Source organism: Zootoca vivipara, chromosome 12 (genome assembly GCF_965207765.1).
Source record: "Zootoca vivipara chromosome 12, rZooViv2.hap1.1, whole genome shotgun sequence".
Taxonomy (NCBI): domain Eukaryota; kingdom Metazoa; phylum Chordata; class Lepidosauria; order Squamata; family Lacertidae; genus Zootoca; species Zootoca vivipara.
The window spans coordinates 12,469,355-12,493,136 of record NC_142595.1 but is presented as its reverse complement, the minus strand read 5'-3'; the positions used below and the strand labels follow the sequence as shown (position 1 = coordinate 12,493,136).

General features: G+C 46.5%; 1 protein-coding gene across 4 annotated transcripts in view; it reads left to right on the top strand.

The window, feature by feature from the left end:
• ADAM11 (ADAM metallopeptidase domain 11) overlaps nucleotides 1-23,782 on the top strand; it is a 65,212-nt gene that overhangs the window by 16,287 nt on the left and 25,143 nt on the right. For all 4 annotated transcript variants that reach the window (XM_035134765.3, XM_035134764.3, XM_035134762.3 and 1 more), the window contains exons 4-15: nucleotides 2,022-2,088; nucleotides 7,692-7,777; nucleotides 8,549-8,615; nucleotides 10,508-10,574; nucleotides 16,181-16,248; nucleotides 16,698-16,772; nucleotides 18,319-18,390; nucleotides 18,753-18,919; nucleotides 20,287-20,371; nucleotides 21,349-21,439; nucleotides 22,349-22,400; nucleotides 22,524-22,623. In XM_035134765.3, coding sequence (XP_034990656.3) covers nucleotides 2,022-2,088; nucleotides 7,692-7,777; nucleotides 8,549-8,615; nucleotides 10,508-10,574; nucleotides 16,181-16,248; nucleotides 16,698-16,772; nucleotides 18,319-18,390; nucleotides 18,753-18,919; nucleotides 20,287-20,371; nucleotides 21,349-21,439; nucleotides 22,349-22,400; nucleotides 22,524-22,623 — 997 coding nt within the window. The remainder of the gene's footprint in view (nucleotides 1-2,021; nucleotides 2,089-7,691; nucleotides 7,778-8,548; nucleotides 8,616-10,507; nucleotides 10,575-16,180; nucleotides 16,249-16,697; nucleotides 16,773-18,318; nucleotides 18,391-18,752; nucleotides 18,920-20,286; nucleotides 20,372-21,348; nucleotides 21,440-22,348; nucleotides 22,401-22,523; nucleotides 22,624-23,782) is intronic.

Here is a 23,782-nt window from a genome sequence, read left to right as displayed (position 1 = left end):
AATACAAACCATATTCGTGCATGTATGTAGAATGCAAAATGCAAGTGTGACTGAGCAAATTAAGGTGAGATTGTGCGCCTAAGAGTTCGGCCATGTATTTTGTGACACTAGACGTGCGTCTCTGTGTGTATTATGAGTTTGTCTTAATTTATAGAGCGTAGTTTGTTTGTTTATTAAATTTGTATACTGCCCTTCATCCGGAGATCTCAGAGCATTCCACAGCCTAAAAATACAGAATAAAAGCAAATAATAAGGATAAGAACAAGAACAAAACAAATCCCCACTGTGTAACAGTGCTGGGACTGCGTGCACTGCTGTAATGATCTGCACTGTGCAGTGAAGAAGTTTAGCTCCCCCCCCACATTAGTCACCACATATGTAATAATAATAATAATAATAATAATAATAATAATAATAATAATAATTTATTATTTATATCCCGCCCATCTGGCTGGGTTTCCCCAGCCACTCTGGGCGGCTTCCAACAGAAAAATGAAATAAAATAATGTATGAATATATATATTTGTGGGAAGTTTATTTCCCCCTCTTCGGTGAGACGGCAGTGTCTGAAGGCTGCGATTAGGTGAGTGCCCTTGAATATTTAATAGGGCATCTGGATTTCTGCCTCTCCCCTGCCATCCTGCAAGTAAATTAAGCTCAAGGCACCAGGTTACCCGTAAGACGAGGTGGCCGATGAGTCTTGGGCTGTAACCAGAGATGGTGTGATTAACCGCATGTGTCAGGTAATTGAGTTTTGCCCCTTGCCAATACGTGCTTTCATCCAGGAGCCCAGATGCCCTGAGCCTGACGGAGCCTGATCCCAGAATCTTTTTCTTAGCGCTGGGATTTGCCTTGACACTGTAGAACTGGCGGGAAGCATATTCTGGCCTCTGCAATTGGCCAGGACATTAAGGGCTGCTGGGGTTGTGCATGTCAGTGTCTGATTTGATTTGTATTCTTGCAATCTGTTGTAAGCAGCCCAGAATATCATTTGAGTGGAAGGTGGGACTAGGTATAAAGATGCACCTCTTTACCCTGGCCTTTGATAGTTAAGATCTGTGTGTTTTTTGTGGGACCACCTCTGTGATTGATGTACATCCTTTGGCTTGTTTTAAACTGTTTAATTGGGTTTTTAAAGCGAGATGAGCGCCGCAACCCCAGAGTCGTCCGCAACTAACCTAATAGTCAGAGGTCCCTTTATATGGTTGTAACCTGCCCTGGGACTTTATGGTGAAGGGCAGGTAAGAAATCTCTTAAATAAAATAAATAAACTCCTAGAAATAATAATTATTTTGTAATAATAGAAGGATTTTGTTACTGCCCAAACCAGCCATGCCATAGAGGAAATCTCAATTACCAGTAGCTGCATTACAGTAATTCAAATTCTTTTTCTCCCAAGGAATCTCCTGGCCTAGGCCTTCCAGGGAAAGTCTGCATATTCAAAGGGCTAGGCTGGCAGAAGCCAAGAGGAGCCAGCTGCTGGTGCATTGGAATGAATGGGGTGTCAGGGCTCTTGACACCCAAGGAAGGGATAATGGAAACTCATTCATGTTGGTTTGGGGAGCAGTGGGGCTCATTCCAGAGCCCTGTTCAGGCCATTGAGCTTCCTTAGGATGGGCATGCACACAGAAAACATGCCAGGTAGGGATGAGATGCTAGCAGCCACCCTGAGCGAAAAAGGTGAATGGGCACAATGGGCACAGTGCGAAACGGATTTGGTGTGCCATCTCTACCAGAAAGTCTAGGTAGGTTTATTCATTCCATGTGATTTGGTAAGAAAGGAGTGGGGAAAACAGGAGGGTGGGAGTGTGATTCCATGTATCATAGCAATATAGAATTGGAAGGGACTATGAGGATCATCTAGTAGTCCAACCCTCTGCAATGCAGGAATATGCAGCTGTCCCAGACGGGAATCGAACCTGCAACCATGGCATTATCAGCACCACACTGTAACCAACTGAGCTACAGTATATCTGAACATAATGCTCTTCATGCATCTCCCCTTTCCCTTCTCTCATCAGCCACCTGCTGTCTTCACATTATGTGGAACGCCATTTCGGGGAAGATGGAAACGGCAGCCACACCACGGTAAGGGGACACAAGCTAAAGAGGCTTTCTTGTGTTTATGTAGATACAATTTTTCAGTGCAAGTCCCTTGTTTGAGTGACAAGCGACTAATTAGTTTAATAAATGAATGAATATTTGCTCCTCCTTCCCTGAGCGTAAATAAAGTGCTTTTTCATCCTCACTGATCACAAAACATCCCAAGATCTAAGACCAGGCGGCTAGGCTTCTGCATTAGAGGATGGGGGTTCTGGGAAAGTCTGAGACCCGGTGTTTTTTTTAAATTTTAAATTAACCTGGCCAGTCTCCTGCACACGAATCACAACTCAGCACAGTTTACAGTTGTCCTAGGCTGGGTCCCTCTCTCTGTCTCTTCCACCACCGCTTCCTCCCTCAGACATGAAAGAGCTGCCAAGAGGGAGATTGTGGAAGGCCTCTCGGTGTTTGCAGCTGCTAACGCAGTGAGGTGGATTGCAGACGCTGAGTCTTAAAACGAATGAATGGGAGCTCCAGAAATAGCCCTGCTCGCACAAGCCAGGAATTGGTGCAAACGAGAGCTTCACAAGTGGAGCATCAATAATTCTAAGTGTTTGCTAAGTGGTTGGTCATGCACCCTCACAAGCAGTGGGCGGCCAGATCCTTTGAGGGCCCCCCCCCACTTTTTCTCCCCTCTCCCTCTTTGCATAGAGCTCTGGCTTCCCCCATCCCCTGCTGAGCTAACCTGAACCACACTGCCTTCTATAAATAGACCTTGGGGGGGGGAGTGGGAGGGGGCTCTCGCTTGCCTATCAGACTGCAGCAGCAGCCTTGAGCACCAGCCTGTGTGTGCAGGGGCACACGTGAACTGGTGCATGGCAAGACTCAGGGAAGGGAGGAGAGCGATCGAGGGAGTGAGATAGCAGGCCTCTTCCCCGACGCAGTCCATGGTGGTATGTCTCTGAGCTAGTTCATAACCATGGATCCCCTATTGTGTGTATGCATAACGTGCGAAGGTGTCCATTGTCTGGCAACTGGTGGCAGGGCTGGACCAAGACATTTTGGCACCCGAGGCAAACCACAAATGGTGCCCTCCCTGCCTGCCAGGGAAGAAGGGGTGAGTGAAGATCTACATCAGGAACCGGGGGGGGGGGAATAAAGATTTGCGTCAGGAATGAGGAGGGAGGGAAGATATACATTGGGAACAAGGTGGGGAATCGTATCAACCTTATCTGTTGGCTGAAGTGGGAATCAAAGTCTGTAGCAGTGGGGAAAGGGACCTGCTCTGAATCACACCATTTCCTCCCTAGAGATGGGAGAAGACCAACAGTGCCTTCTGTTCGCAGAGAGGCCACCAAGGAGGTGGCAGTTCTGGCTACCAAGGAGTGCGCTGCAGCTGTTGCTGCCACTGCAGCAGCAGGCAGCAATGCAGTCCTTGGAGGTTAGCTCTTTTGCCCCTGTGGATTCTGCCCCCCCCCCCCGAAGCCTCATGATGGGCTGGCTGTGACTGGCAGTGTCCCACATTCCATTGTTCTTAATTGCTGCCTGTGTCTATTTGATAACATTGCTAAGCTAACTACCTTGCCTTTATTTTTGACTTCTCTTTCTCTTTTGAACCTCACCTTCCTTTTATCACCGTCACACTGATTCTCCTTGCAGAGCATGGCGTAAAGTAAACCTACCTTTGCCCTCACTCCCATCCATTCTAGCTCTGGTTTGCATGCTCCTCTGGTCACTTCTCACATGGACCTCCACAACTGTCTCTCTTTGGGCATATCCACACTTAACTTTCCTCCACACTTTCCAGGCACGTTCCACGATTTAAAGCTCAATGTCCAAGTGCTATTTTGTTTTGGAGCTTTCCTCATGAAAACCTGCTCTTCACTGCTGAATCTTCAGCTTGAAAGAGCGGGTTTTTTGTTGGGAAAGCTCCAGGGTGGGGGAAAAAAGAGCATTCAGACACACAGCTTTGAAGTGCGGATCTGTGCCGCAAAAGGAAAGGGCAAAGGACAAGTGTGGATAAGCATAGATCAGGGATCAGCAAACTTTTCCAGCAGGGTCCATTGTCCCTCAAACCTTGTGGGGGGCCGGACTATACTTAAAAAAAAAATGAACGAATTCCTATGCCCCACAAATAACCCAGAGATGCATTTTAAATAAAAGGACACATTCTACTCATGTAAAAACATGCTGATTCCTGGACCGTCCGCGGGCCGGATTTAGAAGGCGATTGGGCCGCATCTAGCCCCTGGGCCTTAGTTTGGGGACCCCTGGCATAGATCATTTCATTGCCCTCTAGTCTCAACTATCCAGAACTCAGATGCCCAAATGGTTCACTTTCTCCTGTTGTTCAGTCTGCAACACCACCAGCTTCCCATTTCCTTCTGGCTAGGACAATAATAATATTAATGATGATGATGATAATGATAATGATAATATTTATGCCCTGCCCATCTGGCTGGGCTGTCCCAGCCAGATGGGCAGGGCATAAATATCATCATCATCATCATCAATATTATTATTCAACACTGGCTCCTTGCCCTTTAAAGTACCCATTGTCCTTCCTGGATCCTATCTTTTGGCCCAACATGTCCCTGGCCACTGCCTCTGCATCCTGAAGAACATTTGCTCTTTGAAACTTAGGCAGTGTACACACCACCATCTTGAAACGCAGCTAGGTGGTTCTTTTTCTCAATTTGGATGGAAGCTGGGTTTTTTTGGGGTGGGGGGAGAGGCATCAAAACTCATTACTGTATTTCCTAAGAAACTACAGGATAGCTCTGGATGTGTGTACATCACTTCCCAAACCGACAGTGGGAGCCCCCTGAATATAAATGGGACAGTGGACCCAGCCAAGTATTTCTTGCCTCCCTTTATGTCTGAAGCTCTGTTCCCAGACTACTTATGTGGTACCGCCTGTCTTTCTCTTGCACCCCTTCAAATCCAGCCTCCAAACCTCTGATAACTCCCCTATCTATTAGTCTCCTCCTGGAACCAAATCCTCAGTGTGTGCAAACTGCATTTGTACATAGCCACCCCCAGTTGCTCTTGCCTCCCTCCCCTTTGCAACAGCTTCATTGTCACTTCATGGAATCATAGGGACCACGAGGGTCATCTAGTCCAACCCCCTGCAATGCAGGAATCTTTTTGTCCAGTGGACTCAAACCCATGACCCTAAGGTTAAGAGTCTTGTGCTTTACCAACTGGTAGAGCATGCTGTATAGCATTTAGGGCCAAGCTATACAGGGTGGGGCAGCCTCATTCACATATATGTAAGTACCCTATTCACTTATAAAGTGGCTGTGGGGTGAGTCTTTTACTTTACACAAAAAATGTGGGGGGAGCTGAGCTTGCCGCATTTTCACACCTTATCTTGTGTAGTAAATAACATTTATTGTACTAGCCAAAGGCCATGACAAAACCATATAAACACTATCAAAGAGAGAAATAGCTATAATACTGTAAATCTATATATCCATATATAAAAACAGAACCTCTGCCTAAACCAGGCATCCCCAGACTTCGGCCCTCCAGATGTTTTGGACTACAATTCCCACCTTCCCCGACCACTGGTCCTGTTAGCTAGGGATCATGGGAGTTGTAGGCCAAAACATCTGGAGGGCCGCAGTTTGGGGATGCCTGGCCTAAACCATCAGAATCATAAAATGCAGACACACACATAAATTGGGGTCTCCACATGGCATACAGTATTTTTCTTTTTAGACCTCTGAGTCTCCCTTGCAATTTTATCCAGATTCTTCCTCTTAATCTTTCTTACTGTCAGCACAAAGAGGGCCACATTACGAGTCACTGGAGCATTAGCATCACTGAGCACCTTGCCTTGTTGCATTTCATTGCTTTAAGCAATTTTCTCACTGCCTGGCTCATGTCTTCTGCTATTGGAGCAAACTACAGGGGAAAAAACTGCTTAGAACAGGCAAGACAAAATGGGGAAGGGGGGTTGCTTCTTAGATCCACATGTTCCTTGTTTGTAAAACATAGGATTCCCCCACTCACCCTTTGTATGTGAATGGGACAGGGACAGCTGCGTCATCACATCTAGTTATTGCATGCTCCTCGGGACAGGGACCTTCTTGCCTATGCTACTCCTTGAACTTTTATTTCTTTATTTCAAACAGGTTTGCCCTGCTGTTAGCCAAAAAAGGCTCTCAGAGCAGCTTACAGTGCAGTAAATAACAAGACAGTCCCTATCCTCTTTGTGTCATCAAAACGACATGACACAAAAGGAAAATATAAGGAGGGAAGAGGAAGAAAACAAACCCAGGCACCAATTCTTAAAATTCAGTAGTTCTCATAAATAATGACCAGCTGGAATGGAAATGGGGCCAATGGAAGCCTGGTGGAGCTGATCTTTCAGCTAAGTCTGATGGGATGACTAGATAACTGGTGAGGGAAAGTGCCATGTATGTTGTTGTTGTTGTTTAGTCGTTTAGTCGTGTCCGACTCTTCGTGACCCCATGGACCATAGCACGCCAGGCACTCCTGTCTTCCACTGCCTCCCACAGTTTGGTCAGACTCATGTTGGTAGCTTCAAGGACACTGTCCAACCATCTCGTCCTCTGTCGTCCCCTTCTCCTAGTGCCCTCAATCTTTCCCAACATCAGGGTCTTTTCCAGGGAGTCTTCTCTTCTCATGAGATGTATGTTGATGGTGCCATAAAAAGTAAAAATAAGCTTGCAGCTCTTTATAGCAAAAGCTGCATCATTCCAAAGTGTCAGGGGAGGTGTTAAAAAATTGGTATGAGGGGAAGCCTATTTAAACCTGGTTTAAACTGCAAAATTCCTAAGCATACTGACTCAGAAATAAGTCTCACTAAGCTCAGTGGGTAAAAGCACGTATGGAAATGCAGTCTAAAAAGACAAAGCAAGCATATGTGTTCTCATATATATCATTCCAAGAAGAATAAAAAGAACTAGTAAGGATTATTTCACAAAAACCACTCTTCTCTGTTTTCCTTCTCAGGCACCTACATAATTAACCCATTTTATTGTTATTGTTCCATCTCATATCCTTTTTAAAATACTTGTGAAGAGTTTGGTGGAATTTTGTTCCTATGGGCTCACTGTTTTTAACAATTAGGTCAGAGACAAAACCTCACCGCAGCTCAAAAAGCTCACAGAGCTCAGCCCAGAAACCTGTCTTGGATACCACAGATAAGCCCTGGAATGTGTGAAAAAAACCTGCAATGCTTCTGAGTGTGTGCAGAGTGCCTTTTACACACCACCAAGCTGCTGCAAGGCACACCTGTGCATTTGGGGTCAGAGAACAAGAATGCATCTTCTAAGCAAGTTTGAGCCATGCCACCTGCCCTTTTAGAACCTAGAATTGTTGTCTATATTCTCTATTGCTAAGGGAGGGCCTCTTTGAAAGGGGGTATGGGGTATGGTAGACTTCATCCATGTGCATAAGAGGAACTGCCAAGCCAAACCATTCTGCTGCTGCAGCAAATATATTCCTCTTGCCTCTGGATTGACAAGCATGGGCCATATGGTACCCCTTGAGGACTGGGTTTGACCCAGAAGCACCCAGTTACTGATTCTGGCGCTGAAGGGGCTCTATGTTAAGAGGCAAATTAATCTGATTTACATAAGCTTGAGAAAGAGGTCCTTTTCTTTTACGGTCTGTTTCAGGGAGCCGGAGAGCACTGTTACTATCAAGGCGGTCTCCGCGGGGAAGCAAACTCTTTTGCGGCTCTGTCCACCTGCCACGGCCTCCAGTAAGTAGCAAGCACTGAAGGAAGGAAGTGAACCGGGGGGGGGGGGAATCCATTTCCGTCAAGCACATCCGGTTCTGTCATTGGGTAGAATGAAGCAGCCTCCTCCAGGAGCTGTGTTCGGATGCCGTGAAGGGAAAGGGACACAAAATGTTCCATTTATTATTGTAATTTTTACTCTAGGAGAGTGATGCTAGTGGGATTCTCTGCTACACGTGCCAAAATAACTTGGCCAGCCTCAATCTGAAAGAGGGCAATATTTGCTGTTCCACCTCACACAACTACATGTCTTGAATTGGCCCTGCCAATAAGCCAAAGCACCTCTGGCACTGTGGTCTAAACCACTGAGCCTCTTGGGCTTCCGGTCAAAAGGTTGGCAGTTTGAATCCCCGCAATGGGGTGAGCTCCCATTGCTCTGTCCAACCTAGCAGTTCGAAAGCACTCTAGTGCAAGTAGATAAATAGGTACCGCTGTGGCAGGAAGGTAAACAGCATTTCCGTGCGCTCTGGTTTCTGTCACGGTGTGCCGTTGCACCAGAAGCTGTTTAGTTATGCTGGCCACATGACCTGGAAAACTGTCTGTGGACAAACGCCGGCTCCCTCTGCCTGAAAGCGAGATGAGCGCCGCAATCCCATAGTGCCTCCGGACATAAAATCCTCCTTCCTCCAAACTGGTGTGACGGGCCTCACTAGGTGCTAGCAGTGAGTACTCTTCCGTGTAATGGCCACGACTGACTGACTAACCTCTCTGTGTTTCTTTGCACCCCTCCTTCAGCGGCGTTTTCTCCGATGGAAAGGCCACGTACCTTCTGGAGCCTCACAATTCACCTGAGCACCAAGAGGTAAGTCTTGGACCAGGCTGTAATTCCATCACTGCCACAGAGATGCCTCACTTGGGTTTCATGCCCAGAGGTGAAAGGAAGGCCGAGTGAAACAGTGCATGGATTAGCTTGCATTTTATTTATCCTGACTGCCACCTCCCCCCCAACAGCAACCTCAACAAGAAGAAAACCCCTTTTTAGGCTCTAGGAACTTGTTCTAGGAAGAAGCCCGTAATAACAGAGTAAGACTCAGTATGCGGCACCGGTATATGGAATAGAATGTTAGCTTTACAGCGCCGAGATCTGGTTTCAAATTTCCAGTCATCTGTTAATCTTGCTGACTGAACTTTGGTCAGTCATTCTCTTTCAACTTAGCCTACCTCTTGGGGTTGTTGTGAGGCTATAGTGGGACAACTCTACGTATGCTTCTGCCTCAAGCAGCATTGAAGGAAGGGTGAAATACAAACATAATAAATGTGTTTTATTTTTTGCTCGGTTGGCATGACAAAGCAGACAGAAGGGCGCCACTTTAAAAACCATGAGGGGTAGATTTTTCCTATGGCCAATGTTTCAAAGCAATTGTTTTGATTCCTCTGTTTTTCTTCGTGTGCATGTATATTGCTCAATTTATTATTGACATGCATGTGAATTAGGCTGTATATTTCAAAGCATGGATTTCTCTCTCCCTCTAAGGCAATTTCAGTAGGTTTCTTTGCTGAACAGATAATTGAAAAGCCCCCAGCATTTGGCAGAGACATGCATGATAAAAAATATGCACTGTAAGTTAAAAAAAAAAATCTGTACCCACCTGAAACCTGTCCCCAAAGAAATCAAGTACTTCTATAGCATTATATCTTGATGGTGTATCTTTAGGGGTGGGGTGCCCAGGCATCTTCTAAAAATGATTTTTTCCCCTGCATTGTGCCTAGTCCCAAACATTTCTTTGCACAAGCAATCTTAAGGAGTTTCCCAGGGTGCCTCCTTTCACTCTTGTTGCCATGGCAGCAAATGGATGGAGATTCCAATTGCATCTTTTCATCCCCTCCTTGGAGAGTCCTCAGCCTCCACACTCTCACCCCTCAGCCACTACAGCATGTGGTATATCAATGGCACAATATACCTTTCTTCCTCAATGTGCCCTTTTTGAGGGATTGTTTGGGTGGGCAGAGAAGTTGGGTGGAGCAGAGGTAGGGGCAAAGAAACTGATAGAATATAGGCTGTTTGTTAACAAAATCTTGGAATAAAAAAGCACAGTAATGGTAATATAATATAATATAGACTTGAACTAGGACACTCTGCCAGGGTCTGGAAATTGATTTTCAGCCCCAGGGCATTTGGGAGTGTGAATCAATAATAAAGGAGAGAGGGCATCTGAGCATAAACAGGTTGTTCTTCACTACTGAATAACTACAAAATCCCTGTGAAGATTGACTAAAATCTATGAATACTCAGCATGATTTGGGTCATCTGCACAGGGCTTCTGTAGTTATTCAGTCAGGAGGAACAGGTCAGCTCAGAAGCCCTTTATCCTTTTCACTGATTCTCAAACTACAAAGCTGTACAACCTGGTAAAATCAGTTCTAGACCCTGGCAATGAGCCCAGTTCAAAGAAAGAAGGAAACAAAAAATTAACTAAAGGCTTCAAATTTTCACCACTGTAAGATTTTGGGAGGGTCCATGGAAACGGGCTTTCTTGACAGAAGGTGCAACCTAAGGAAATCTTGAGCCCAGAAATACCTCATACAGTTTCCATACAATCAGTCCAGGAATTGGGGTATTGTTGTACAACTTGAGGCCAGCTCTCTTGGCTGGTCAAAGAGTGAGAATTCTTGACACCATTTCTGTAAGCCCCTGTTAAAAGGATAGATGCCTGGGTATTAGCAAATGTTATATTTTGTTGTTGCCTAATGCAGGGTCCACTCCCTCATCTGATCTACAAGACACCTGTACCTCGCACTGCTCAGGGTTGCACGGAACCAGGTAAACGTGACTATCCTCCAAAAGAACTTTGTGTACTTTTGTTCTTTAGGAGTTGGAGCAAATTTCCAAGCTTTGCATGTGAATAATCTTCCAGCCTCCCACGTTTTCCCAAAAGGAAGTACATTAACATTATAGTTGTACCTTGGATCTCAAACACCTTAGCTCCCAAATAAATCGGCTCCCGAACGATCGAAACTTCAAACGATTTTCGGAAGTATGTCCAGTGCGGCTTCTGATTGGCTGCAGGACGCTCCTGTAGCCAACCGGTTTTCAAACGGTTCTGGGAGTCGAACGGACTCCCAGAACACATTCTGTTTGAGAACCCAAGGTATGACTGTATAAAATATTTACAATATAAGACATGCACTCAATGTTTCATATTTTGAAATTTGGCATGCTTTTTCTTTTAGGTGATTCCTATGTTTAGATTAGAAAACTTTAGAAGAACAAAACATTTCTCAGATTTCAAATCTGAATGTGGAAATCCTAATTTCGGGATCCAAATTTTGAATGTTTTAATGCACATCTATTTCTTTGATTCCATTGTTCCCAGTGCTTATTTTAGGTTGGGGTCCTACTTTGTCCATTTCAAAAAAAATAATTATTCAGGTAGTTATAATGGTCTTAATAAATTATAAAACTGATGTTGCTAATTGGCTGGATCTGTTTTCTATTGCTGCAAGAAGAAATGCGCCTCTGAGCATGTACAGAGTATCCTCTTACTTCTGAACAGAGATGCTATTTCAGACTCTAACCATGTACAGGGTGGAAGGAGGAGAAATTTGTCATTGTCCGTTTTAAGAACACCTGTGATTATTATTTCCCATTAATAAGTAAAGCTGTGTAGTAGCAGCAGCACATGTAGAAATATTGGTTTCAATTGTAATATATTATTGACATACAAGCCTCCTGATTTTGTAACTGGACCGGGTATGCATGATTTTAACAGACTGGTACAATAGTTTCCTTGCTTGTAAGCCACATTTTGCACCTATTCCCTAACAAGCAGGAATTCACTCCCGCAATCTCTTCAGCCATAAAGTACTTCATCTTAATAAGTGCAGACAAAAAAGGTGAACAGGAGACATTTGCTCCACAATGAGTGCAGGGAGGCGGGTGGAGCCACTCACAGGGATGTGCCGGGGAATGGGGAGAGGAGGGGGCAAAATATCTCAAAGAAAATAAAGGGGGCCTCTGAAGGTGAGGGAAGTCTGAAGGGGGACTCTGAGGGTCCATTTAACAGACTGAGCCACAGCAACGCATGGCCGGGCCAGCTAGTTCTTAAGATATAATTGCAGGATCTATAACACACCCTGTAATGATTTGGGGGGATGTCTAGGCTACAGATTTAAACTACTGTTGCCTTTGGGCACTATAGTTCTCTGCAGGGGGCTGGGGAGTCCATGCATTACTAGCAAATACTTATGAACACCTCATCATACTCTGAAATGGCTGGGCCTGAAAGGTTGAAGATACATATACGCACCCACTGGTACTCTGGTACCATAGACACCTGCCAAACCCATCAGGCCTCCACATGCCAGATTGCAAATGATGATGCAGGAGATGTCCAGCACTATCAAAGACACTGGCCTTGGCACCCACCCCTGCCCACCTGGGCCTGGCAGCCTTGCATGGTAGCCCAGTCATGCTGTCCGGGAGGGGTCCAAGCCATATGATGGGATCATCTCTGCGTACTGGAAAATGGGGAGTCACATCCCTCTGTGCCGATTATCAGCTGCAGTCAGGCTCTGGGGCCTCCAGCCACCACTTGCATCCTGGGATCTGCAGATTGAAGGCAATGGATGAGGCATTGCCCTGTGTGCACGCATCGCTGGGGTTCGTTGGCATGGCTGTGGTGTGTGTACAGGATCGTGTGGGTGGCAATTGCTTGGGATGCTGGTGTGAGCACATGCTTTTGTTTACAGAGTCATGCTTGGCTGCACTTGCTGTACACATGTGTCAGTGGATTGGCCAGGCAGGTGGGGGGATGGGGCATGCATGCCTGGTGGGCAGAGTGTTAGGAGTGGTTGTTGGCAGCAACACTATGGGCACCATGGAATTGTGTTTTATCCTCCACCGGGCTCAGGTGCTTTCTGCTGGCAGAGTTTGGATGCAGCTGGTTTTGCACCGTCAGATTTTGCCCACAAAAAGGCAGAATTCCCATCATTTGGATGGCTCTGTAAGGGTAAAGGACCCCTGACAGTTAAGTCCAGTCGCAGACGACTCTGGGGTTGCGGCGCTCATCTCACTTTACAGGCCGAGGGAGCCGGCATTTGTTGGCAGACAGTTTTTCCGGGTCATGTGGCCAGCATGACTAAGCTGCTTCTGGTGCAATGGAACACTGAAACCAGAGCAGCGCACGGAAACGCCGTTTACCTTCCTGCTGGAGCGGTACCTATTTATCTACTTGCACCTTTTGGCGTGCTTTTGAACAACTAGGTTGGCAGGAGCTGGGACTGAGCAATAGGAGCTGACCCCATTGCAGGGATTCAAACCGCCGACCTTCTGGTTGGCAAGCCCTAGAGGCTCAGTGGTTTAGACCACAGCGCCACCCACATCCCATCTTTAAGGGTATTCCAGGGAATTCCCTATCCCCTCCAGAGATCATCAGGATGCAGTGTTGTCATTTTCTAGGTGAAAAGCCAATAACAGAGTCTTGGTGCCATCTCTGGCTTCTTCCAAGTGCAACAAGTTCAGTTCTCGTTTTTGTCACTGAACAGAATGTGATGTTCTGAAATAGGCCTGATCCTATAAGTTAATTTATAAGTCTGTCAGTTGAAGTACTGGATGTACTGGATGCCCCAAAAGCTACTGAAACTTAATGCACTGCAAATGAAAATTTCATTGATGGAGTTGTGCAAAATTAGAATAAAAAAGGAAGCTAAGTTTATTGAAAGCTTAAGTTATCAGAAGGTTGGTGGTTCGAATCCCCGCGACGGGCTAAGCTCCCATTGCTCGGTCACTGCTCCTCCCCACCTAGCAGTTCCAAAGCACGTCAAAGTGCAAGTAGATAAATAGGTACCACTCTGGCGGGAAGGTAAGTGATGTTTCCGTCCGCTGCTCTGGTTTGCCAGAAGCGGCTTAGTCATGCTGGCCACATGACCCGGAAGCTGTACACCGGCTCCCTCGGCCAATAATGCGAGTTGAGCGCCACAACCCGAGAGTCATCCACAACTGGACCTAATGGTCAGGGGTCCCTTTACCTTTACCTTTACACCCCCTCCTCCCACCCCTACTATAGTGCCAGTCAGTCTGCCAAGGGCAGAAGGTCTGTCTCGCCAGCCCTCACCTCCCATAATTTCAATTCTTGGGGGGAAACATGGCCTGGCAGTGAGCAGCTGCAGCAATCCAGATGGTAGTTCAATAGCCTATAGATGCTCTTAATCCTCCGAGTAGTAGGTCAGCCAATCTGGAGCATGCTTGAGAGCACAATCGGGAGCCTAAAAACTGCTTCAGGCTCCAAACTTGCAGCTTGCTCTTGAACAGTTGGTAAAGAGACAGCTCCACTTAAAACAATTTCCAGAGGGAAAGCTGTGTTTAGTCACTTGCAACAGAAACACCAGGGAGTCTTCTTGCACCTTAAAAACCAATCAATTCATTATGGTTTAAGCTTGGGGAGGCAAGAGTCCACTTCCACAGATGCCTGAGGTGTCAGCTTCCAGAGGCTTCCTCCTCGAGGGGCTTCTTCCTCAGACTGCTCTTTCCTTGAGCAGCTTATGCCAGGATTCTTTAAAGGCAGGTATCAGAAGAATGGTTCTGTACTTGTAATAATCCCATACGATATTTTATATTTTATATATATGCCAATAAAGGTGTTGAATTGAAATTGAATTGATAATCCCATACTGTATGTCCAACGGTATTTGTACTCTTAGGATGCCCTGTCTATATTATTTTGCCTGCCCATCTGCCACTCCTTGTTCTTGCAAATCTAACGGTCAGTTCACTGAGTCGTCAATAAAGAGTGATTCAAACTTAGGCCCTCCTGGCCGACCCCTCTCTGGAAAACTCAGCCACATTGCAAATATTCCAAAATCAGATTTCTAAAACAAAGGTTTTTGCCGACTCTAAACCAGTCGCCTTTCCTTCTTCTTGGCTCAATTACATTGCTTCTTTTGTATTTACTCCCAGTATGCCACGGGAGCCCTTGTAAGGCTGGATCGCATGATAGCATGGCTTCTGGGTGGCAACTGATCAGATGGTTTCTTCCTTCAAAGGCATGCCCCAGAATTCTTCCGGGGAAGCCATGCCAGTTAAAGTGGTGTCAAAGGGTTGATTCACTTGCTACTTGTGTGTAAGGTGTGTGAAAAGTATGGACTGGGGTCATAGGTTTAGCCTAACCCCTGACACTGTGCATGGAGTCATCTGTAAACAGAGCCTAACATGTGCACTCCTGCCTGTGTTGCAGGGGCTCTGTGCTGTTGGGACTGCTGCACATCTGACAATCCTCACTGCATGGAAGCACAACCATTGACCTTTGGGCTTTCTTTATAAATAACAGCATGGAGCACATGGTGGTTGAAAGAAGATGTAACTTTGAAGACTTGGTTAAAATCACAGCCCATGTCCACACATTTATGTCTGACGCTAGGGGTGGAGAACCTCCAAGGTTTTGCATTTCGCCTTTGACAGAGCTGTAGTTAGGGACGGTGGTGTGGGGGGCTAGCCAGGATTTTTGCCCCGGGTGAAGCCTCCAGAGGGGCACCATTGAGGCTCCCAGCCCCCCCCTCTGTGTGTGTATATGTGTGGGAGGGGGGGTACCAAACTGGGTCTTTGACCTGGGTGAAATACAGTGGTACCTCGGTTTACGAACTTTATCCGTTCCGGAAATCCGTTCTTAAACCAAAGCCATTCTTAAACTGGGACGCACTTTCCCTAATGAGGCCTGCCGCTGTTGGTGCCCTTCCACCGTTCGGCTTCTATTCATAGACCGAGGTAAAGTTCACTAACCGGAACACTACTTCCAGTTTTGCGGAGTTTGTATACCAAATAGTTCGTAAACAGGGCTGTTCTTAAACCGAAGTACCACTGTAAAGCCTAGTTGCACCCCTGCCTTTGAGATACCCCCACAGGCCACAAACTCATTGCGCTTTTGCCTGGCTGGAATGTATCATTGAACTGTGATAATGCCACTTGCTTGCTCAGGAGGAGGATGGAGGGCTGTGTGTGTGGATACCATTGACGTTTAGTATGTAGCTCTTGGAAGATTACCCAGGGGCGACACTAGGCTTTATTTCACCCAGGTCGAAGACCCAGTTTGGGACCTTCACCATGTGCATTTGGACACACACACACACACACACACACACACACACAGAGGGGGGGGGCTGGGAGCCTCAATGGCACCCCACAAGGTAATGTGATCTTTGGGCTGGAAAAGTTTCTTCACTTCTTCCCTGCACACAAATAACTCATGAATGAGTCCTCAGGTCCCGGGTCTAATATTATGCTTTTGATTCAGGAGAGGGGGATTTCCAGGCAGGCTTGAGGCCTAGCAGCCTGCTTATTAGGAATTAAGCAGCTGTTTCCTTTCTCTCTCTCCAGTCATGCCCCTTTCCTCCCCCTCAAAATCTGATGTGTACCCGCTCTTGCCCCCTACCCAGGGTGTTTATTTGCTGAACTGAACTACTACATTCCATCTGGGCTCCCTAAATTGCGACGCCGGAGGCAGGTAGGTTTACTTCTCAGCCAGCCAACTCCGCGGCCGACTCCAGATGTTTTGGCCTACAACTCCCATGAACCCTAGCTAACAGGACCAGTGGTTGGGGAAGATGGGAATTGTAGTCCAAAACATCTGGAGGGCCGAAGTTTGGGGATGCCTGTGCAAAAGCTAAGATGCAGTTGGGGCCTACTTTGACTGATCTAGCAAAATATTATGATGGCATTCCAAAATATACTCTGGAGAGTGTTTCATTTGCACAGTGCATTCAGATCTCCTATTATGAGTGTCCTCAGTAAAAAATAATAATGGGAGAAGGGGTGAGTGGGCATGGGAGGAAGGGTTGGGTATACTCGGGGCTGCATATAAAATCTATGCCTGTTGGTGGGGAGAGTGAGGCAGTTCTAAGAGGCCTAAGTAGTACCTATTTGACCTTGCATACTTCTCTCCACCCTACCCAGGTTCACCGAAGTCACCGGACTGTCCACAGCGAGACCAAATTCATTGAACTCATCGTAGTTAATGACCACCAGCTGGTGAGTGCTACCAAGAGGTGGGTCCAGGCCTGGGAAAAGAAGTTGAGATGGGTGTACTGTGTTGTGGTTGCAGACCTCTTAGAATGGGTCATAGGGAAGGTAGCCCAAGAGGACAGAATGAAAAATAAGCCATCTCACCATAGGTACACCTGCCAACTCTGCTTCTTTGAGCAAGTGGGCAAAGTGCTTAAGCAGATCTCCTTTCCAGTCCCACTCTGTAAGCTGATTACCCACCTCTTTTTTAAAAGGCGTGGTCAGTTTGTCCTTCGTTGAGGTCTTTCTCCGCTGACAATTCATTCCTGCAGGATCAGTGTTGAGCACCATATAACTCAGTGACTTTGCAAGCTAATGAAAATGAGTCAACAGCTAGAGCAAATCAGAGCTTCACACAAGACCTTAATTCAACAAAAAGATTGCAGCTGGTTTTTCACCTGCGGTGTGAAGCTGGACGTTCCAGAAGCACATACTAGCAAGTGAGCTTTTTGTCAGCCTGGACAGCTGCCTCACTGTCAGGAAGGCACCGCCCCTCTGCATAAGCCATTTCTGCTTTTTGTTCACTCTCTTTCCAGGGAATCCAGATTACATCATTGCCAGTCCATTGCATTCCAGTGCTTTCTATATTGCCCTCCCACCCTTTTCAGGCCTGATTTGTATATTGAATACAATTACACTGCCAACCTGTCTAGTATGAATTGACAAATTTTCCAGTGCTATTGTGCCTTTAATTAGCAGCTTCCTTGTGCCAGCTTCTGTGCCTGCTACTGCATCCAGTTCAGTGCAGCAGTAACATCATAGATGAATAGCCTCTTGATTAGTCATTTCCTGTTCCTTCTTGGGGAGTGGTAAACTACTGATTGCCTCTCATTTAAATGAAGCGTTAGTGGTGAAGGAGGAAAACAGTTATTTAAAGCATCCTACCCCACTCAGATCAGGAACTGTCTGATTAAGGGCATTAAGATTAAAGGCATCGGTAACACTGTGACTGTGCCGAACAGGAAGAGTAGAGGCTGCAATGTATTGGCTAAAGTATTGGAAGTGGGACCTGCTCAGCTATAAATATTTGCTTGAAAATGGTCAGGTTCAATCCCTGGTATCTAGATGGATCTAGGGGAGACTCCTGTCTGAAACCCTAAATAGCCACTGCAAGTCAGTGAACTGAACTAGAAGATCCAAAAGTCTGTGTCTCTATAAGGTGCTGCCTTGTGCTTCAGAGCACTTCTGGTGATCAGGACTCATTTCCGATTAAACACCAGGATTTGGCCACTAGGGCAATCATTGCCAAATAATGCAGTGGTTGATTGGAGAAGAGCAATGATTCAGCAGCACTCAAAGGCCTTAGTGTGGAAGTAATCTAGGTCATTGCTTGTGGCTTCTTTTATGCATTGAAGGAAACTGATATTCCCCACCCCCCACCCCCAGAAAGCAAGGGTTGAGTAGAAGGAGAAGCCACACATCCACACCTAACCATCCATGGCTGTTCCAGGTTCAGGGTCTTCTAGCATGGGGTGATGTCCCTTCAGACCCTTTTTCTTATGTTCTGTTTCAGTTTGAGCAGCTGCGTCGCTCCGTACTCCTTACCAGCAACTTTGCAAAGTCTGTGGTGAACCTTGCTGATGTGGTGAGTATGAGGGTACATTGCAACTCTGTCCAAAAAGGACCCATAATGGTCACTTCCCACTCCCCAAAAGGTGAGAATTATCAAGGCAGGAGATACTCTGCCCCATGGGAAAGGATTCTATAGGGTCCTGTCAGCCACAGGAGCTACTCCCCATGCCATGATAACCCAAAAGAAAATGAGGATATGAAGTATTAAGGAGGGAATGTGTTTTGCTTTAGCTTTGATTTGGCATTGGGGTTGTTTGTTTGTTTGTATAGTCCACAAAGGCTTCTTTATGCCTGGGGAGGATGCCACAGGTATATGATGGCTGAGTCCCTCTTCCCTTGAAGCAGGACCTCTGATTTGCTATTTCTGGTGCCCAGATCTATAAGGAGCAGTTGAACACAAGAATTGTGTTGGTTGCCATGGAGACATGGGCATCAGGGGACAAGGTCCAGGTAGACGAAGATTCCCTGGAGACACTGAGCGAATTCATGAAGTACCGCCAGGATGCTCTTCCTGAGAACAGTGATGCTGTACATCTCTTCTCGTGAGTTTTGAATGGGAACCTGACTACCTTGAAAGAGGGTTGCCAGCTTTTCTAGCCACTGTAGCTCTGCCTTTGATGCTAGGCTGAACGTTATTCATGTGTTCAAAGAACCCATGTGGGCACAAAACCTCCAACATCCCTATCCCATCCTCCCTAACAGAAAAGTCCAAAGGGGGAATCTTTGGGCATTAGGATAAATGTGCTTAGAATTCTCTCCAACTCCGATATTCACCCAGATGCACTCATCAAAGAAGGCTGGGGTGGAATTGGTTGTGGATGGTACTGCTTTGCATGTCTCCTCCACAATTTATACCCACACGTGTTATTTCAATACATGAATAAGGCTATTCACAAGTAACAATGCTCATCTTCATGTAATGAAAAAGTTCACTTGCTGATTTCTGACCGTTACGTTTTTATGCAGGCACAAGTTCAGGTCAGGCTGGTCTGTGGCAGCTTTAAGTGGCAAACCTTCTGGTAGCCTGGCAAATGGTCTTTGCTAGTACTCTCCAGTGTTGTAGCCACTTCTACCTGCAAGTCATGCTGCGAGTTATATTTCTTTCTAGAGATTTTCCAGATATCATTATTTGAGCTTTCTTGGCAGGTGAAGCAAAATGATACCTAGCAAGAAGTGAGATGCTAGAGCTCATAAGCTCCGTAATTTAATTAGGATACATTTTGCAAAAGGTTGCCTGTGAAATTAAACTAGAGCGGAGTTTTTCCCCCCTAGCATGATAGGCAAAAGAGCAGCTCTTAAATCAGTTAAAATTAGAATATATGGACAGACCAAAACAAAACAGGGACAAACAGTCTTTGCAATCTAAAGTATGCCAGTACAAATGGTATCTCCTTTTTAACGTGCATCTTGATAAAAAGCATGGGCTTATGGGTGTAGACTTTGGATTCTGGGTGCTAAATGTGTTTTGGGGTGGGAACTTTTGATTCAAAGGGAAGAGCACTTTCCTGGAAGGGTGATGGTGAAGGTGATGGTGAAGGTGAACCTTGACCAGTATGGCTCTCCCCAGCTCTTCCTATATCCAGAGACCACGAGCCGACATATGTGATTGCCTCTTTTCCACTACAGCCCTGAATCCATACTCTTCTCCAGTCAACTGTTCTAGCTTGTAGTATGGGGATGAGGAATCTGTGGCCCCTCCAGATCTCCTTGGATTCCAGCTCCCCCCACCCTCTGCTAGCATGGCCAATGGTCAGAGATTATGGGAGCTGCAGTCCAACAAGATATGGAGTGCCACAGGGCAGCCTGCCCTGCTGCAGTAAGTGAATAAGAGGGAAGCACAGAAGTACTGGACAAGGCTACCCTTTCCCTCTCCTGTACAGTGAACCCTCCTCCTCTCTTCTTCCTCCAGCGGACACACTTTCAGAAGCAGCCGCAGTGGGACGGCATACGTTGGAGGAATTTGCTCAGTCACCCGAGGTGGAGGTGTCAACGAGGTGAGCGGGGCAGATACTGGACCTGAAATTTGTGGGATATTAAAAGTGGGGAACTAAAGCTGCATGCTCCTCCAACTCTGCCACTCTCAGCTGCCCAAGATATCTCCTAAAACTCCCCTCCAGTTCTCTCCTGCTACCTCTCTCCTTGAGTACCTCTATGATGCCACCTCTCTCTCTCTTTCAAATTCCTCCCAAAGCTTCTGTTTCTGTGAAGCCTTGGCCACAAAGATGAGGAACCCGGGGCTTTCTAGATGCTGTTGGGGCACCCAGTCCCAGTCAGCATGGCCCATGGTCAGGGCTGATGGGAGTTAGGAGTCCAGCAGCACCCAGAGGGTCACAGGTTCCCCATCCCCATCCCCCCACTCAAATAAAGATTAAAGTTTTGTACTTGCACTTGTTCCCATTTATCTCTTATTTCTTTTTTGTCCTCTCATCTACATTTAGATTGGGGGATCCTTGAGAAAGGGGTGTATCTTGTTTGCTTACATTAGTCTGTAAAGCACCATAGACTGTTATGAGACTACATAAATAATTAGCATAGGAAAGATCACAAGCAGGTGCGGATTATGCCCTGTCCTACCATTGGGTAGAGTGAGACAGCCAATTCTGGGTGTGATGAAATGGCAGGAAATTGCTAACTTATTTAATTTGTTTTATTTTTGCTGCCAGGGAAGGAAGAGAGGTGTTTGTGGTATTCTCTGCCTTGAGTACCAGAATAAGCACCTTAGCTGGCCTTGGGTACTGTGCACCTTGGCATGGTGGAAGTAGGCTGCTCAACCTGCAGCTGTAAATGTATTGGGCTGGCTCTGGGGCTGATCTTCCCAGAGTTGAATGCCCAAGGGAGGCCAGTGACCTTGGCCACTTGAGCTTGAAACTGGCCACAATAGGGGCAGAGATAAACCTACCGTACTCAAAGCAGCACTCCACAAGATGAGCCTTGGCTTCCTAACATGATGTCATCTTCTTCCTTCCCAAAGTATGGCAATGTGGGAGCAATGGCTGTAACGTTAGCACAGACCCTGGGGCAAAACATTGGAATGATGTGGAACAAGCACCGTACCTCTGCTGGTAAGTAGCTGGGTGTCAGACTGAATGGAGGGATATCCTGACCTGACCGTAAGCAGGAGTCCACAGGGCACAGTAGACCTCTAAGCATATTTAGACAGAAGTTACATGACTTCGGACAGCCTTGAACAGACAGCTTACGCTAACCAGGTCTGGAGCTCCACAGGCTTTTTATTCCAACTGATCATCTAATGCCCCATCCCCTTCTTGAAGAGCGGAGAGCTTCAAGGGGTAGCCCTCTGGTCTGAAGCATAGCACTCCATGGAATCTGAGTCTGTTCTCCCCTGGTGCTTAAAGCACCCTGTGCTGCTGGGCAGGTACCAAGGAGTTCAAGGCCCCAAGGAATCTGACTCAAGGATTGCTGTTTCTGGGGGTCCCAGTTTTGAAGGCTGTGACTCATGGGCCTCATGACTAACAGGCTTCAACTTAGTATCAGGGCCCAGGTGCGGGTTCAGCACCTCAACAGCTTGCATCACTGGTCGTCCTGAGGCAGCTGGTTCATCTTGCTCTTCTGCGTCAGAGTTTGGCTGCTGATCAGGGTTCAGATCATGACAGTAGGGAGCGATGACAGCTTCTGACGCATCTCTGAGAAGAGCGAGATTGCAAATATGTACACGCTCTGATTTCTGAACTGGAGGCATACTTTTAAGGCAAGTCTGATCACCTGAGGTTATACAGGCAGAATTGCTGTTAATGGGATGTATTGTCCTAAGACAGAGGATGGGATAAATGACACCTGGGGATAGCAGTCCTAGGATTCTTTGATTAGAAGGTTCCATTTGAACGAATAGCTACAGATTTTGGAGACACAAAGTGTAGGCAGAGAAAAGAAGGGGTCATAGAATATACCCCTCCCAGTTCCTTAGCAAGGTATGTATCTCCCTCTTTTCTTATCACCCCATTTCTCTGCAGGCGACTGTCGCTGTCCTGACTCGTGGCTGGGCTGTATTATGGAGGACACTGGGTGAGTGTGGGGAAGAGATGAGGCTCACCAAAGGGAAAAACTTGTTGTAGCAGTGCTTCACTTTGCAGTCAGGAACAGCATCCTCATTAATGTATGCCCATGGCTCTCTTCTCTAACTCACAGATTCTACCTGCCACGGAAGTTCTCACGCTGCAGCATTGATGAGTACAATAAATTCCTGGCCGATGGCGGGGGAAGCTGTCTCTTTAACAAGCCACTGAAGGTAAACCCAAAGCACTCATCTGCTCACCTATAGCCTACAGCCAAAGTATCTTCCAAGAAAGTGCAACTCCATTCAGAACCGGCTGCCTTGCCACTTCCCGGACTTGATAACTTGGAACACATAAAACCTCCCATCTTGTTTGGATTCAGCTTCATTTTCTTTGGCCTCAGTCCAGCCCATTAATGCCTCCAGGCACCGGTCCAACACCTGAATGGCCTCTTCCGATTCAGATGGCATGGAAAGATAGAGCTGAGTGTCACCTGCATATTGATGACACCTCGTTCCAAAACTCCTGATGATATTTCTCAGTGGGTTTGTGAATATGTTAAAAAGCACCGGGACAGGAGGCAGCACTGTGGAATTCCTCAAGTTCTGGAATCAGTAGAAAGCAGTGGGCTCACACCTCCATGGCATTGGTTTGGTCCAGAAGGTGCTGTGGCCATCAAAAGCCACAGAGAAGTCAAGGGGAATGGACCTGGTGACCAAGGCAGTGTCCATACAACTGACTTGAAATCAGAGTGAAATAGGTCCAAACACTCGGCTTCCTCCAAGCATTGGTCCAGCCACAATGTTAGGATGTGGCATAGGATACATTCTGTTGATGGTGTGAGTGTATGATTTGGGGGTGACCCCAAAATTATTTGGGGATACATAGCTCAAGTTCTGTATTGAATTATATGTACATTGGCAAAGTTTGGTGTGGAGGCAGCAGAGATGAGATGGACTTGCATAGAAATGAAGCATTTGAGTCAGTTATGGGGCTAGTGCACCTCAAAGACCACAGATTTCTAGTGAAGTGGTGGCCCAGAGCTGCTTATGGGGTGCACACTTCCACTGTCTTACTCATTTATGCTTATACTGGCAATTACTCTTGTGGGCCTCACACTCTTTTGACTGTGTCTTGTGCAAAACTGCTACAACTACCCTGAAACACATTGGGCTAGGGCCTCTCTTCAGTAACATTATTGGGGGGGGCAGGAGAGGGGGGGCTGAAGTGGCACAAGTGGAAAGGAGAGACAGCCATGTGCTGGAGGCTAGTTGCTCTCTCTTACACATACATTTATCAGATGGTCAGAAGGGCATAAATTGGCCCTTCAAAAATCAATAGAAAGAAGCCTGTTAATTCTTTTATAACGTTCAAACCTGGCAGCATCACCGT